The sequence below is a fragment of the Mastomys coucha genome, unplaced genomic scaffold (assembly GCF_008632895.1).
Source record: "Mastomys coucha isolate ucsf_1 unplaced genomic scaffold, UCSF_Mcou_1 pScaffold15, whole genome shotgun sequence".
NCBI classification, from domain to species: Eukaryota; Metazoa; Chordata; class Mammalia; order Rodentia; family Muridae; genus Mastomys; species Mastomys coucha.
The window spans coordinates 12,375,925-12,393,142 of NW_022196897.1; the positions used below are offsets into that span (position 1 = coordinate 12,375,925).

The following is a 17,218-nucleotide window of genomic DNA, read 5'->3' on the forward strand; positions in this document are numbered from 1 at the left end:
ACTCACCTGCTCCTTCAGAATGGCTCTCCATCTTGGACACCAGGCACCAAACACATGGACAAGGAAGCAAGCAGGCAGCTCTCTAGGCTTGGGTGTGACGATGGACCTGGCAGACTTGCAGAAACCCATGGAACTAACTCCTGAGTATAGCACCCGGAGTGGAAGGATTAGGGATTTGCAGAAACCAGGGGAAAGAATGTGTCATAATGAAAACTCCATTTAAAGTACTTTTTTTTTATTGATTTCATTGAAAACAGAACAAGAAATGGTCTGAGCCAAAAGACTGCTCTTAAAACTGTCAAAAAACATTTTAACAGAAAAAAATAAACATGACTGCATTATGAATGTTTTAGAAGAGTCACACAAAAAAAACCCCACTGTGTCTGCACTAATTACAGTATTTAGAAAGGTATATGCCAAAAAAAGTACATGACCTGCCAGGCCATCACACAGAAGGTGGTGGCAAATTTATTCAACTACAAGACTAACATTTTAAAAAAGTTTTTCCTGCACTTTATTCTAAAATCATTTTGTTCTTTTTTTTTTTACAGTTGATAGTTTATTTTCACATGGTGAGTAGAGATCACACCAGATCCAGCACCGTTGTCTGTGTTTTGTGTTTTTATTCTTTGATGTCCTAATGTTCAGTAATGGTAAAAAACAAACGAGTTTACTCATCATCATAGCGTGTGGCTTAGAAATCAACAAAAGGTGCCTGCATCACGGAGCTGGCTAGAGCTAGTACAGGGTCTGCCTGCACACACCAGCCTGCTTCCCGCAAAGAAACACCATTAAGAGGCTTGATACACAGGGCTAGATAGAGGGCTTCTTTAAAAAGCAAACCCACATTTCATCAGAATGAGTGGTGGGTCAGCCAAACTCTCCGAGGCTCTAAGGGAGCTAGTGTCCTCCAGCGGCACATGGGAGCTGGTGCCAGCAACACAGGCTGTGGGCAGCAGGTCTAACGGAGCAGCTTGTAGGTGACGGTGGCCTTGGTGAGTGCCATACAGGAGCGTGACCAGACAGTATACAAACAAAACTGGCAGTGGAGCAAGGGCCTCGGAGACCAGAGGGAGACGTGGGAAGCGCTGCAGCACAGAGTCACCACCAGCAACTCACAAGTTATGCAACATGGAGTCCCAGGTTTCCGAGGTGCAGGCCCAGAGGCATGCTCTGGCCCGAGCACTGGGCCAGCTCAAATGAACGCCTCAGTCCCAGAACATTCCTGGGAGGCGTCCACGCCTCCAGCTCCTCTTGGACATGTGCAGAGTTTCTTCCTCTCTAAATTGCAGTCACCAGAATCTGATATTGAGGGTCCCACTGGCCGCACTGGCAATTCATAGGGGGTCAGCCGCGGCTGCAGAACTGGTATCTGGAAGGCCATTCTCCTGAGCCTCCTGGGCTGCACTGGCTTGCCGCTGGGCCAGGGCTGCGCTTGAGTGCCGACACTTGGGAGACCCACACCGGCAACTGAAGAGCTTGCCCTTGACGTCCCAAAAGCGTTCCCCGTAGTCGAACCTGGGAAAGAAAACTCAGGTGAGATAACCCAAGTACCCCTGAGCTGTCCCATCTAGGTCCAGAACCCTACATGCTGGAAGCACATTCATGGTTGGGAAGGCAGAAAGCACACCCACCCAGCCATGGTCACACTGTGCCTGTAGCTGTACATACCCCAGTTGTTCCCCAGCCTCAATCAGGCGGGTACTAAAGAAAGCAATCCTGGGAAACCGCAGGTCCTGGTGTGACATGAATACTCGCACAGGCACAAGGTTGGGCTCGCAGTGATGGTTTATGAACCGGCTGACATTCCCATAGAACCGAGCATCAATGCAGTATACCTCTCCATCCTTTGGGGTAAAAGGCGAAAGGCTGCAGTCAGTGATCACTCCAGGACATGTCCTTACCCCAGACACCAGCACTGCAGTCTTGAAAATCAAGAACTGGACAGTGGCTCTGCCAGGATTAGACAACTTTCTTCTATGGCCCACAGTGACAACTCAGGGTTTAGTAAAGCAGACTTCTGTGACAGCCTGAGGGTAGCCACAGGCCATGCTGCACTCAATCCTGTAGTGCCAGAGGTAGGAGCTCAAAGCTTACCTGAACACAGAGGAGGACAGGGTTCTAAGTGTCTCTGTCCCACAACTCTTGACAGATTTTGTGGTTGTTTCTGAGCACAGAGGGATTGTAGGATCAAGATTTGCTTAGTGAGCTGTACTAACTCTTGAGCCATTTAAACAGTTATCTCACAGAAATCCTGTGTGTGCGAAGCTACTCTGGTATGAGTACTGTACAGTAAAGGAGGCCTTTGTTACAGAGGGCAGACCTGACATGCAGAAGAGACCAAGAAACTGCCCTAAATGACGACAAGGAGCTGCCAGGATCAAATGAGGTCTGCGGGCAGGTCTGTAACTAGCCACATTGCACACCCGGAGCTTGTTGCTATCAGCCATCCCAGCTGTGGTGCTTGGGCATGACTATTACACACACAGTATATTATAAGAGAGACAAGTTAGAGAAGAAAGTCAGGTCTGCTGGAATGAAGTGTGTGATGAAGGTGCTGCAGGACCTACCTCTGTAAAGATAAAGCCCAAATAAGAACCTGCTCTAAACACCAGTGCACACCCATGTGAAGACACTCAGAATTCAGGCAAAAGTCAAAAAACCCAAACCAAGAAGGGGAAAACCTGGGTCGGAGATAACAACATTTACTCTGTAACTTCTAGACTTGCAGGATATGGACGTGGATGAATGTACTCCAGCAATATCCCTGAATGAGAGAGTTTATGAGACAATTCACCAACAATCACTCAGATCATAGACAGAGCAACCCATGTCTTGCATCTGCCATAAAGAATAATCTAAGAGATTGGGGTGCTATGGTTTTGAGGCTACATGTGTGGTGACACCTAGGGAAGCTACAGATTATCCTAGCCTCTAAAGAAAACAACTCTAAGAGCAGCCACTACACATGCTAAAGGTACTTAGATTTGTGGGATCACAGGGAACGAGTCCTTGGGCTTCTGGGTTAAGAGCCGAAGTCTAGACACTGAAACTTCTGGTTAACCTAGCCCATATTGTAATCAGACATCAAGTTGACTGGAAGCAGCACAGTTGGACAGAGACCAGAGTTGTACATGAATAGCAGAGTTAGAGTTGAAGCTGGGTTAAAAAAAAATAAAGTGTGTGTGTGTGGGGGGGGGGGGCGAAAACAACATGCCTACTTTAAGGGAAAAAGAAAACAAAACTGTAAGAATACAAATGAGCACTGGGCACAATAGTGCCTACACACCTTTACTTCCAGCTCTGAGAAGGCAGAGGCAGGCAGATCTCTGAGTGCAAGGCCACCCTGGTATACAGTTACAAGACAGCCAAGACTACACAGAGAAATCCTGCCTTGAAATACCCCCCCCCCCACACACACACATACACCTCACTCCTAAAGAAATAAACTACAAACGAGTCTGGTGGGCACAAGAAGCAGAGTCAGGTAGATTTTTGTTGAGCTTGAAGCTAGCCTGCTCTAAATAGTAGGTTTCAGGACAAACAAAGATACATAGTAAGACACTGCCTCAAGATAAATAAATAAGCAAACAAATAATATTAAAAAGTCAGCTGAGTCTATCCCAAGACAAGCAAATGCTACACAGGGACAAGCATTAGAGGAGCTGTTCATGTTCTATGTAACACAAAATAGCAGACCGTCAGAGTGCAATCACTACAGAGAAGTAAAAATCCAGGCAAATGGAAGGACACAGTAAGAGAATCAAGTAGGATTCTACTGAGATCCACTGGATACTTAGCCCTCTTCCACGTGAAGGAGCAAGACCCACACCGCAGGCAGCAGTACATCACTGTACGGATAACTCATTGAGATGCCATTTGCAAAATAGTCAAGGTGAAACCAACCTTCATGACCCCAAAAGATGAAGAGAGACTCTATGTGCTGACGACTTCTGTACAATACTGGCAAGTGAGAAAGGAAACAAGTAAAAACTATATCACTTTCTGTATGAACACAAAAAAATAAGTACCTTTATTTCTACAGACAGCTCCTGACTGGGAACAGGGGGGATAGTACCACCAGTGAAGTACCCATTCCCCTTTAAAGCTCCTACTTGAAATCATGACCTCACAGTGATAGAATCAATAGGGACAGGAGGGCTATCAAGGAAGTGACGACAGCTGAGAGGCAATGCTGCGTGCACTCAGTACACTCACAACAAAGACTCAGAGTTCATGCCTCACTGAACACAGAACAAAGGCACTGGCTATGAACCAAGAGGTGGCCTCCACCAGCATGAGAACTGGGAGGAACTGTGGGTGCCAGTGTTTGTGACAGCAGAGAATGATTAATTTCTATAAGTTCTGAGCCTGTTCTACATAATGAGTTCCAGGCCAGAAAGGGGCTACAGAGTTATTAGACCCGGGGAGGAGGTAGGGGGAAGCAGGGAGACGGAGACAGACAGAAAAAGAGGGGGGAGGGAGAGGCAGACAGTCAGACAGACACGGGGGGTGGGGTGGGCAAAGGTAGCTGGACAGACTTGTTCAGTGATTAAGAGTACTCACTGCCTGATCATCCAAGGAACCTGGGTTAATTCCCAATTCCCATGTTCACAACTGACAACAACTCCAGTTCCAAGAGATCTGGGACTCTCTTCTGATCTCCAAGGGCACCAAGCACACCCATGGTGCACAGAAATACAATATGTGCAGGTAAAAAAACCATACACATAAAATACTGAATGAATACCTTAGCAGAAGTTTGTTCTTTTCACCCCTTATGAAATCCATTCTTACAAAGGACACAGGGATCTTAAAATGATGAGATTGCAATTCTGATGCTGATCTGATCACAGAAACCTACTAGTGCCAGAAAACAGCAGAACAGATAAAGGGCAAGGTCTGTGGGACCCAAAACACGAGCTATGTGCACATTAAAGAGCTGTAACTAGGGGCTAGAAAGATGGCTCAGCAGTTAAGAACACTGACTGCTCTTCCAGAGATCCTGAGTTCAATTCCCAGCAACCACATGGTGGGTCACGACCATCTGTAATGGGATCTGATGTCCTCTTCTGGTGTGTCTGAAGACAGCAACACTGTACTCACATACATAAAAATAAATAAATCTTTAAAAAAAAAAAGCTGTAACTGATCAAAACATACTGCATATACTTTTAAAAAGAGACAGACAAACCATGATCTATACCAACATTCAAAACAAAAGGGTGATGGTTTATATCTGTAATCCAAGCAAGCACTTGGGAAGCAGAGGCAGGAGGAGGTCACAAGTTGAAGACCAACCTAATCTAGATAGTAAACTCCTATCTTGAAACACACAAAGGGGGCAGAAATTAAAACAAATTTCCTTTACACCTGGCAATGTTTCACCTCTGGCAGACAAATGGACAGAAGAGCATCTGCCTTCTCCCAAGAAAGAGCAGATGGCTGAATATGGATGAGGAAACATCTTTATTTTCCTTCAAAATAAAAGAACAACAGCAACAACAAACTTCTGGGCTGAGAAGGCGACTCAGTTAGTGAAGTGTCAGACACACTAGGAGTTTGAATGTAGAACCCTAGCACCCATGTAAAAGCATGGAGATGTGCTGTTGTATCAATAAGCCCAAATCAAAAAATATGAAATCATCAAGACACCAGATGCCAACATTTGGAGACACACACACACACACACACACACACACACCAGCCCAAAATAAAAAGTTCCTTAAATGAATGTGAACAGCATGACAGAAGTCTCTAGTTGTACAGAAATATCCAGGCAAAAGGGGACCAGCCAAGGCTCACAAGTACCAAAGAGTTCCTTCAAGAACACAACTAAAAAGCATATAGTGCCACACGACAGGTGTTAGTGAGCCTCAGGAAGCAACTGCAGTAACAGCTGGGGACAGACAGGTCTGAATGAAGGACCTCTGTAGGGCAGTGGCTAGTGTCTGCTCCAGATGCTACGATGCTTGGGGATCTCTGCTCTCCCTGGATGCAGCAAGTTTGAGCTCAATCCTGACTAGCTCTGGGAACCTGCTCAATGCAGAGGTGTTTGGGAAAACTGGAGTAAAGTGTGAAAGCCACCTGTGTGTGACTGGTACGATGGCAATGCCACAGTTTGTCAGTGAAGATGATATCACACAAAGACATACACTGGTGAAATGCAGTGAGATGGTTTATTCATTTTTACATCCTACAGAAGGGAGGGAGACGGGGGTGGGGTGATGGGAGAAATGCTGACCCCAGTGGTAGTGTGGGTCCCAGCCTCTGGTCATCTTTACTCTTTTGTAGGTCAAAACATTCCCACAGTACACATTTACTAAAAAAAAAAAAAAGGCTGCCATGACTGTATGAAACCAAATACACCAAGAAATGGCAGCCAAGTGAATGCTTTCTTCTCTTTTTCCTTGTCTGCCCTTTCTTTTATCATCTATATGAAAGACTTCTTTAAAACTAGGAAAGGGCAGCAGAGAAAAACATCAAGCCAGGAATACCTGTGTGAGGAAGGGTGAGAGCAAAGGTGAGATGTAGGTGGGGAGCAGGTGAGGTAGGAAAGAAGGGAGAGTTGGGTGGGATAGAGGGGATATGTGTGCTCAGCAGCAAGAGGCCTGGGTATTTATAAGCAGCCATGTTGTAACAGGCCCAACATGGCCTAGTGTAGTTACTGGATATCCCTTTATCTACTGCATAGTCAAGTTTTACTCACTGGGGTTTCAGAGCACCTAACAGACTTCAAACCATCCACATCGGCCAGGATAGAGGGTACTTCCCACAGCGTCTGCCAAGTGTTTCATGGAGCCAGAGAGGCCTGTGAACCTACAGCTGTAGGCACAACTCCAAAAGCTATCATTACCATCAAGAGATGTTCTATCCAGAACTACAAGCCTAGCCATGACTAGTGCCATACTTTAAAATAACCCTCCCACCTAGAAAATTTATAGCTATGGCCACCCCTCATAAGTATACTATCATTGCTCAAAGAAAGGGCCTCGGCATGATCCAGAGAAATTCTCCAACTGTCCAGTGTACACTCACTGGTCCAGAACTTCAGACTGTTCCCAAGTTGCAGAGCCACTACTGGGCTTCTCAAAGGAGTTCTCCTGCACATGTACCTGTGCCTGGATTCTTTATTGCAACCTGAATGATGAAGCTACTGAAACATGTCTGCTTACTAACCAGTACCCAACTCAGAAACTCACAGAGGCCAAAAGCACAGGCTTTAGAACCTAGGGATAAAGGGCTACTCTCTTAATTCTGCCCTTGGAACGAGCAACGTTCTATACCTAACTTTGGCTCCAGCATACCAACTTCATGCATGTGCTGTTAATGCCAGCCTTTTCCAGAACAGGGAAAGTGTGGACTGCCTTACCTCCTCTGAATAGGCCTCATCCAGTTCATTTCTCCTGTCAGAGTCCTCGGAGAATTGCTTAGTCCTTTCTATGTTATCTGCAGTTTGCTCTGAGTTTCTTTGATAAGAACACACAGATCTCAGCATGACTACAGAACACAGTGCACTGGAAGGGCTGTCAGGGATCCTGTGCCCAGGCATCTGAATGAGGCCATAAATAAATGTGGGTATATTCTGGTCAAGGAACAGCAGCTATGGTCACCAACATGGTGCTCAGAGTGTTTGATCTAAGCACATATAAGAAACAGAAGTCCTTAGTATACTTACAGCTTTGGGTCCTGAATGAACAAGAACGACTGACATGGTATTCTTTAAGATAAAAAATACAATGGTAGGAGTTGAGAAGGATGGCCACATAGCAGCTTTGGAGAGGGCCACACCACTGGAAGTGATGAAAGGAACATGGAAAGGGTGGGACTTTGAAAAACAGTCCTAGACACTGGCCTCATCCTACAGTCAAGGAATGATGGGCATGATCCTCTTAGGAAGGGCGGCTAGAGTGTGAGTATCTGGTGGGAAGGCAAGGGTTTCCCCTCTACCAGTATACTAAGAGTGCAAATGAAACTATCTTTATTCATACAGCACATAATTGTACATGCAACAAATTCTAATCAATAACCCATAAAAAAATACCAAAATTAAAAGATGAATATAGCAAGATCAACCAAAAGAAACAAACAAACAAACAAAAAACCAAAAACAATCATTTTGAAGTGCTATCCATAATCACTTGAGAAATTAAAGACAACAGCATTTTAAGAACCTATAGGACATATAAGATCTATATCCTATCCAACAAGGCTCTAAAAGAGAGAGAAAGTCAAGCCCTAGTGGGTCTGGACACCTAGACAAGACCCATGGAGGTCCCAGAGCTGCTGACCATGCAGACTCAGATTTAGCTGGGAAAACCAAAGTATCAGGCACTAACACACACATGAAAGGAACAGTCTGAGGACTAACACTATGTGCATGAGTGACCTCTGCCATCAAGAGGTAGTAGACAAGGGACAAAACATGTTCCATCATAGCCAGCAGCATTTAAGTGAGAAGCAGTGTCCTGGCCAGCATGGATGACAAGTTCTCAAAGACAGAAACAACCTCAGTTCTCATCTCAGACAACTCACCAAGGTCAACTCAAAAGAGGTACAGAGCCAAACATAGTTTCTATGGAAAGACATGGGAGAAAGGCTTTACGACCTTAGGGGGATAGAGGTTCCTCAAGACAGAAGAGACTGAACATTAAAAACATTTGGCTGAAGAGATGGCTTAGCAGTTTCAGTGCTGGATTCCAGCACCTGCATGGTGGCTTATAACCATCTGTACCTCTAGTTTCAGGGGATCTAATTCCCTCTTCTGGGTTCTGTGGGCACTAGGCATGCAGGCAAAATACAGCATACATATAAAATAAAGTAAAACAAAAATTATTAAAAACCTAAGAAGGATACTATAAAAGCCCACAGAATATAACTCAAATACCGGTAACCAGACTACCACAAAACACAAAACAGACCAGTCTGTCACCCAGAAGGGATGACGTGCACACCAGGCCAAGTATCCACCAACAGGAGAGAAGTTCTCATAGTCGCCCCTGCCTGTTTTGCATGTACAAGCACACAGAAATACAAAAGCTACCTGAATTCGGGAACTGACAAGGTTTTGACACTCTTGAGCCTGAAAATCATGTTTGTTTTTTATTTGTGCTTATGTGGGGGTGTTTTACTTTGTTTTACTGTTTGAGCTTCTGGCTGTTTCAAACTCGGAGATCTGCCTGTTTCTGTTCCCATGTGCTAGGATTGAACGTGTGTGCAACTGTACCCAGCTTTAAGAAGTTTTTAAAGAACAATTCCTGAATTCAGAAACAGTGATGGACTGGGGTGGTCTTAGCCACCCAGTCTCACCTGGCCCAGAAGCCACTGGAAACCTTAATCCTGGAGCAGAACGAGCTTGGTCCTCTATTCTCTCCCAGCATAGGACATTAGTACCCTGATGTCAATGGAAACAGAAAAGCCTCCCCCATCACCCGCATTTCTGAATCTCTTGCTGCTTCCCATGTGACTCTATGAGTTGCTCCCTATTGCTTGGTCTTAGGGGACCAGCCTGGGAACTGGAGGACATAATGAGGTATCCCAGGTAGCTATTCCCTTGAGGTACGTGGCTTGCTATAACAACACAGAGATATCTCAAGTTAGGGGTCTATGCCTTCAACACTGAAATGAGCCCAGAACTGTGTGATAAAACCTAACACGTGTAAGGAGCCTACACTCACACACACCAGTGACTCTGGAGCTAGCCTGCGTGTGCCAGCTACTTTCCAGAATACACCAAAACAAACTGCCCAAGTTTTACATTTGCAATCATTTGTTCATATACTTTGGCCCTTCACAACACATTACCTTATTGTCAAGGTCGAAGAGGTAAGAGTCTTCTTCCCGAACATCAGCTTCAGAGTCCGAAATCAGCTCCCCTACGTATCTGTAGTGAGAAAAGGGAAGACCCATCTCACCTATGTGCCCTCAGACAAGGAACAATGCCATGGAAGGATGCAGACACAGGACACTCTGGAAAAGTTCTATGGGCTGGGCCCCATGTGTCTGCAGTGCAAGGTAAGGACCAGGGATGGCTTAACAAAATACTAGTACTAGAATTCATCTTTACTGAATGACTGAGGTAGAAAACCTGAGCACAACCCTAGGGCTAGCAACAGGAGCCTGGCTTGTGTAATCAACACCTCCACTGCCTGTACCCACTTCTGCATGACAGTGAACATGCTCCCAGGGGCGTCTTAGAGCATGATCATGTATGAGAAGTCCCAGAAATGAAAAACAAAACAAACTAACAAATAAAAACATAATCAACAGAGCTGTGGGACTCCAGGGACCCACTTACTCGCAGACAAAGGTGCCCAGTGGGATATCCTGGAGGGACCGCACACCCCAGCCCATGTCCTGTGTCCGATAAAGCTGCAGCCTTGCCCTGGAAAACAAGCAGAGGGTAGGTGGACATGTACGTGATGGCCCACAAACCAACTGTATCCATTCTGAAGTGGCCGAGATGAGTAAGTAGAGAAAAATGATGCAGGTTCCAAATAAAGGAAGAATTAGGACTCTGTAGGTGACTGAAAGCAGTTCCAGTCATCTTACAGATCTAGCACCACACACACAGGAAGCTGAGAACCCAGGATTCAGACTGTCAAAGCATAAAGTATAGCAGCCCTTGGTTTCCTCAACTTGTGGCCTAACTCACAAGGTAGGAGTGAAGACTAAAGGTATTCACCTCATAGAAGTGGTTCCACTAGAACCCAGACTGCTGCCATTTCTATTACTCAGGGAGTATTCCAGGAACAAGCAGCCAGGAAGGCTCCTATTGGCTGGGTGTGTTCTAGGTAGATACACCCTTAAGGAATTCACTCACTCATCAAGGTATTCTCAGATAATGCATATCCTATTGGCCCATTTGTAAATATGGGAACATAGGTACAGAAGTGTGTGCACTCTGCCCTTGGTGCACTATGAACAGATCATAGCTACCAATGTTTAAAACTTGATTCTGGCTGTGACACAGGAGGCACAGGAAAAGGCACAGGACAAAGGGGGGAAAGGGGGGGGGGGACGGTCAAGAGCCAGGAAGTAACGCAACAGTCTGAGAAAAGCCAACCAACATCACCATTCTTAATGTTGGTTGACTTTTTCTAACACTAAAACCAAATTTAGCAGGTCCACTCATATCTAAAGCCAGTCTAGCTTGGCTGGTTGTTCACACACGAACACATTTCTTCTCCCAGACATTGGCTCAACCCACAGATATACATGCCTCTGGCCAGAGTGACCATCTACACCCCTCACCTGAGACCATTTTGCACCACACGATTTCGGCAGTTCCTCCAGCACGAGCAGGCATGATTGCACTCGAAGATCAAGGGTGGTTCTGCCATGTTAAACTCAGGCAGAAGTCGGCCATCCTATTAACAGATGGCCACAAGGGCCAGCAGATGTCAACCAGCATTCCCTTTAAATGAACTTTAATGACGTATTTTTACAAAATGCCCAGTCTGGCTTCAAATATACACAAACAATGGCTTATGGATAGACATTAACAGGTAGGGGAATAGCAGGGTTAGGCTCCACATCTGTGGTCTGAATGGAAATTTCATGGGTATGATACAGGTTTGAGAGCCTCTTGGAGAAATCTCCCCAGGTTCCTGCCTGATTAATGCTGTTCTAATCCTCCTGCCCAGCCCTGCCCTTCCCTACCCTGTCTCAAGACTATACACCTTTTTTCTCTGCATACTTTGTCCCTGAGCTGTATCCTAGCCCCCAAGGCTCTACTGTCTTAGTGCCTCCTCCCACTAGCACTGTCCCTTACTTGTAAGACCGTTACCCTAACCTCAGGCCACTGTGTCTAGTGATACTAGCCATCCAGCTTAGCCATCCAGCCTAGCCCCTGGCCTGGTCTTTCTACTAATCATCTCTTTAGACAAATGTATGTGGCAAACACATAGCAGGGCTCACCAAACAAAAACAACAAAGACGTTTCTTCCTACAGCTATGCCAAGACAGCCAGGACTATCTAGGTAGTGACAAAAGACATGGGTTTCAACCTGAGGACTCTGGGAACCCACACCGTAGCCCCATAATCTGCTTAGAATCACCCCTTAATTTCAGCTTGTCACCTCCTTCTACTTGCTTTTCACAACCTGCTCACCTCCAATTGTCCCAATGTCACTAGGCCATCTGAGAGTCAGAAAACATGCTCAGACTGACTTTCATGGAACTTACCACATAAGCACATGTGCAGCAAATGTGCTTCCTCACCTTATCATACCAGCAGCGCATGCTCAGCTGGCCACACATGCAGGTGCTAGACGAGCAGTCATCTACACAAACGCAGTACTGAAAACAGAGTGCACTGCATGTCAGACAGCCATCACATTCCTGCTACCCAATCTTGCCCTTGCAACCACCACCAAATGCTTGGGAAAATCTCAACTTCCTTTAATTTGCTATAGTCTCTCTTAGGAGCAGGGTGGAAAGGCTTGGGACACCCTGAGGAAAATGCACCATGTTGGCAGGGAGCAGGTAGGAGTTTAGACAGATGTAGCCTGCAGGGGGCTAAAAAATCTGTTGCACTCAAGGCCAGATACTTCTCAGGAAAGATGAGAATACAGAATCTCATAACCAAACTATCATTTAACATTTATTTTGTGAGAATCAGGAGATTCCCTTAAGCACAACTGTAAGGAAAAGCCTTTCAAATGAAAAAGTCAAAGAGATGGGAAAGCTGTGTACCAGGCTATGGCTGCTGGGGCTGGGGAGCATGCAGTGCCCACTTCTTCTTTTTTTTTTAATGATTTATTTTATTTATTTTATGTGTATGAGTACACTCTAGCTGTACAGATGGCTGTGAGCCATCATGTGTGTGGCTGCTGGGAACTGAACTCAGGACCTCTGCCAGCCCTGCTTGCTCTGGCATAATTCACTGTACCTGTCTTCAGACACACCAGAAGAGGGCGTCAGATCTCATTACAGGTGGTTGTGAGCCACCGTGTGGTTGCTGGGATCCAAACTCAGGATCTTCGGAAGAGCAGTCAGTGCTCTTACCCACTGAGCCCACTTCTTAAACCAGCGTAGACCCTCCTGCTCATGACTTAAGGACCAGGCAATACTGAGGCTCTGAGCAACCACTGATAGGGACACTTAGGGCCTTCAATAGGCTTTCAAAGTATGCTAGGAAAACTGGAGTCCTGCCTAACAAAGAATTTGAGATGTTTATCTTTCTTCTACCTCGTCCTTCAAGACAAGTACAGACAGAACAGGATCTATTGGGAAACTTCCACAGGCCTTCTTCCAGAATGGTGCTAAGTCCTAGGACCCAGTTCTCGGGACCTGCCACCCCTTCTTCCCACCAACCTGCAAATGAGTGATGTTCCTGTCAATGTTCATGGGGGATGTCACGCAGTTCTGGGAGACGTACTTGTAGTTGGTGGGACATAACTCACTATCCACAGCATTGACACAGGGAATGGGGATGCGCTCATACCCTCGGGCAATGTCTCTGTACCAAAAAAGGGGAGACGTTACTTGTGCTGTTTCAGATTCTGCCCCATGGGAGAACAGAGCTGCCAACCAGAACCCACACTAGACTTGGATCATGGAAGCTGGGCTTCACAAGTGTTTGCTCCAATCTCTTCTAGTCCACCTGTCAATGGTTTGCTAGAATTTTCTCAGTTTTAGAACCTTCTCACCTGCTCACCGTCTTCTCAACAGCAATGAGCTTGTCAGGGGCTGAGTCTCGAAGTGCTTTGCTCATCTGCAGTGCACTCCACACCTGCGAATTGAGGCTTGCACACTGCAAGGGAGTCTCTCCTTCCTTGTTTTTCAGAGTAACATCTGAATCCCGAGAAAGAAAGAGGCTAAAAGGGAAAATGTAAGCCAACAAAACATCCAGGTCTGAAGTTAGAAGAGACACACTTAAGACACATAAAATGACTAGCTATCTGTCATGTAGCACCCAACTTACAGCTCAGTGACTCTGAAACAAGCATGTCTTGCCAGGAGCACATCTGCTCCCACCAAATACTTATAATGAGGCATCAGACTTCTCACCTGAACATGTGTGTAGGAGCTAAGAATCTTTAGTTAATTTTCTTAAACTTTGTTTTCTAATTTGCTCATAAGGGTAAAGGAATGATATGGAGAACAGGTATTTGGGGAATGCAGAAGGGCAACACAGCACATCTGCCTGATGAAGGAAGGATTGCCACACCTGTGCTAAACAACACTGCAAAACCACTTCATTTTTCCTTTCCAGGTGAAGGAGAGGAGCCATCTGCTCATTAGAGCAGTCACTGCCCTCCTTCTCCTTCCAAAGGAACATGGTAGACACCATGTACACCATTACTGGCATGTAAATCCTGCTTAAAAGCATCCTAAACAGCCACCATTTCCACTCCACCTGAGAGAGAACCAATAGTACCCAGTTCCTCCTGGAACTGTCCCCAAACAGTTGGGTCTGAGACTTTGATTCAACTAAGAATGTGGGTGTGTTTGTTTGTTTCTTTTGTCTAGGACAACTATGAGCCCACAGGGTGCCACAGCTGGTCTGAGATATCAATTGGAATAGGTACTTCTCCACCTATATTGCATCAGCTCTAGGTAGAGTGTGGACACAGCCATTTAGCAGTCACTCTAGGTAGCCTGGCAGCAAGAGCTATATTGGCATAGGGCTGCACTCACACAACACAGTCGTAGCGATTCTCCCTGGCTGCGATGTGCAGAGGTGAGTCTCCATGGATATTCACAGCATGCAGGTCACACTTGGCAGCCAGAAGTATTTCAGCTATGTCCACACAGCCCGAAAATGCTGCCCAGTGCAGACAAATGTTCTCCTCCTGCAGAGAGATAAAATGAGAGCCTAGTGAAGATGGTTTCTGGCTCGGGGCACGCTGCTGGGAGCACACAAGGACATCTTTGGTACCTGCGCACAGCTGGTTATTCCCAGCACAGGCTACACTGGAGAAGGGATCTGTAGTTTCACCAAACAGAGAACAAAAATCCCATCTAAACTGCAGTATTTATCTTTTGTTTGTTTTTCACTTTAACAGTAATATAATACAAAGTTGGAGAGATGGCTCAGTGGTAAAGACCACATGTTTCTCTTGCAGAAGGTAAGGAGACCTGAGCTTGGTTCCCAGCACCCACAATGGGTAGCTTACCACCAATAACTCCAGTTCCAGAGGGTTCAACACACACATCTTAAAAATTTTAGGGGAAAAAAGGTAATAGACTATTTTGAAAGTAGAATACAGAATGCCACCTTGAATAGGATAATATTAAAATAACAAGTAGTAGACTTTTCTTCTTATTAATTTTAAAAGTAAAAGCACTTAGTGACCTAAGGTTGACCCCCGGAACTCACGTGAAAGTGAAGAAGAAACCTGAGAAAATATTGACAGTTGATGACATCTGGGGAAGAGTCACTTTCCCTAAGGGTTTGGCCAGTGATGGCTCACAACTGGATTTGGTAGTTATTTAAGACAAAATAACAGAACACATTAAGTTGGACAGGGCTGAAGAAGTAGAAAGTAGATCTGAAGAAGTTAGGTGGTCAATATAATCAAATACAATTTATGAAATTCTCAACAAAATATTAAGTATTTTTAAAAGGCAGGAGCTGAAGAGATGACTCAGTGGCTAAGCCTGCTTGTTGCTCTATCATGAGGACTGGAGTTTGGTTCCTAGCACCCATGCAACAAGCAAGGCATCCAAATTCTGTGGGATGTAACATCTTCTGGACTTTGAGTGTACACACACTCACACATATTTTAAATCTCATGAAATAGTAATACATACTATAGTCTCATGTCAGGACACAATGGCAACAAGCCCCTGCCAGCCTCTGCCCATCTATGCTCAACCATCCCTCTGAGGGCTCATCTCAACAGAGCCTGCTACTATAGCCTACACATTATAAAGCTTAGAGCTTTTCCTTTCCACTGAGTGGGTCACTCTACTCCATAATTTAGTAACTTCTAAATATACTAGATGCTGTTTTTCCTCTGGAATGTAATACTAATGACTATTCTTATCTAGTCCTCTCTCTTGCCCTCTTTGTCTCTTTCTTGTGGATTCTTTCTCAGGTCTAAACATTCAGAGATAGATTTCTGGCTATAGATATAAAAGATTGGCCTGAAGTGGTTTCCCTTCTATGACTAGTCATTGTTGCTTCCTTCTCCTCAGGAACACAGCCATAGACAAAAGTCTAGCCTGAGCATGTCTTAGTTCCTGGCAATCCCTTGCAATGAAAGCCATCCCAGGCTCCATAGTATCAGATCTGCCTTCTCTGGCAAGTGGGCAACTCCAAGCTACATCCTAGGGGCCCATTCTGCAGGCCCACAGGGGTCAGATTCATCTGTAATACTCTGGTTCTCTCCGACAATTAGACAGTCTCCCTCAGTGTCCACATGGTAAGGTGGAGTCAAGGCTTTTCAATTCACTGAGCATTTGAAAACATAAAAACAGAACAGAGACAGAGTGTATTGTCTATCAGCCTCACTCACAAACTGCCCCAAGCACAGGCTTTATTATTTCATTTATTTCTAAAGCAAACACTAAAAGCAAAGTGCTTTTAGTCAACATTAGTACTCTGTCAAAAACCTTAGCTATCTTTAGTTCTTTTCTGGTTGACATCTTCAGTGATTTCATCCCTCAGATTTTACAAGGTTACATCCCCACACATCTCAGAGCTAACAAAGTCCTGACTTTTCAGGATCATTTTTTTCTTAACAGAATGATCTGTTCCTTTTAGTCAAAATTATATTGTATTTAAATTCTAAGCCCCTACTCTTAGGAGACTGTTTACTACAGAGCCACCACATTGGCCTGTGCAGTTTCACCTCCACAGTGGGGGTGGCAATTTCTGCTTCCACGGGCCAGACTGAACATACCCCCTTCCCCCCAGCAAGAAATGTGAAACAGAACAGTATACAATCATGGTTATCAACTCTACACAGGCAACAGGAGACAGACCAGGGAGCTGAAGCTGCCTACTCAGTCAAATACCACAGAAACCGTAACAGAAGATGGAGCTGCATGAGCCTGTCAAGACTGAGCTTCCCAAAAAGCAACATGAGCAGACCTGAGAGAAAATACCCAAAGGGCTCCAATCTTTCAGCCATCCCTTCAGCCAGGTGGAAAGCACCATCAGTGCTTCCTGGCACTGAGAACTGCTATAGACTCACTAGACCAGACCAGAGAACAAACTACAACAGAATTAGACAGACCCCACATCAATGGCTATCTCTCTTACACA

The 17,218-nt window shown here is 45.3% G+C and overlaps 1 protein-coding gene across 6 annotated transcripts in view; it reads right to left on the reverse strand.

Moving 5' to 3' along the window:
• Nucleotides 1-214: 214 nt before the first annotated feature.
• Nucleotides 215-17,218, reverse strand: part of Ehmt1 (euchromatic histone lysine methyltransferase 1) — a 139,421-nt gene continuing 122,417 nt past the window's right edge. For all 6 annotated transcript variants that reach the window (XM_031369268.1, XM_031369271.1, XM_031369267.1 and 3 more), the window contains 9 exons: nucleotides 14,644-14,798; nucleotides 13,653-13,820; nucleotides 13,318-13,462; nucleotides 12,223-12,300; nucleotides 11,254-11,369; nucleotides 10,298-10,384; nucleotides 9,805-9,883; nucleotides 1,672-1,847; nucleotides 215-1,518 (listed from right to left, as the gene is read on the reverse strand). In XM_031369268.1, the coding sequence (XP_031225128.1) occupies nucleotides 1,338-1,518; nucleotides 1,672-1,847; nucleotides 9,805-9,883; nucleotides 10,298-10,384; nucleotides 11,254-11,369; nucleotides 12,223-12,300; nucleotides 13,318-13,462; nucleotides 13,653-13,820; nucleotides 14,644-14,798 (1,185 nt within the window). In that variant the 3' untranslated portion in view covers nucleotides 215-1,337. The remainder of the gene's footprint in view (nucleotides 1,519-1,671; nucleotides 1,848-9,804; nucleotides 9,884-10,297; nucleotides 10,385-11,253; nucleotides 11,370-12,222; nucleotides 12,301-13,317; nucleotides 13,463-13,652; nucleotides 13,821-14,643; nucleotides 14,799-17,218) is intronic.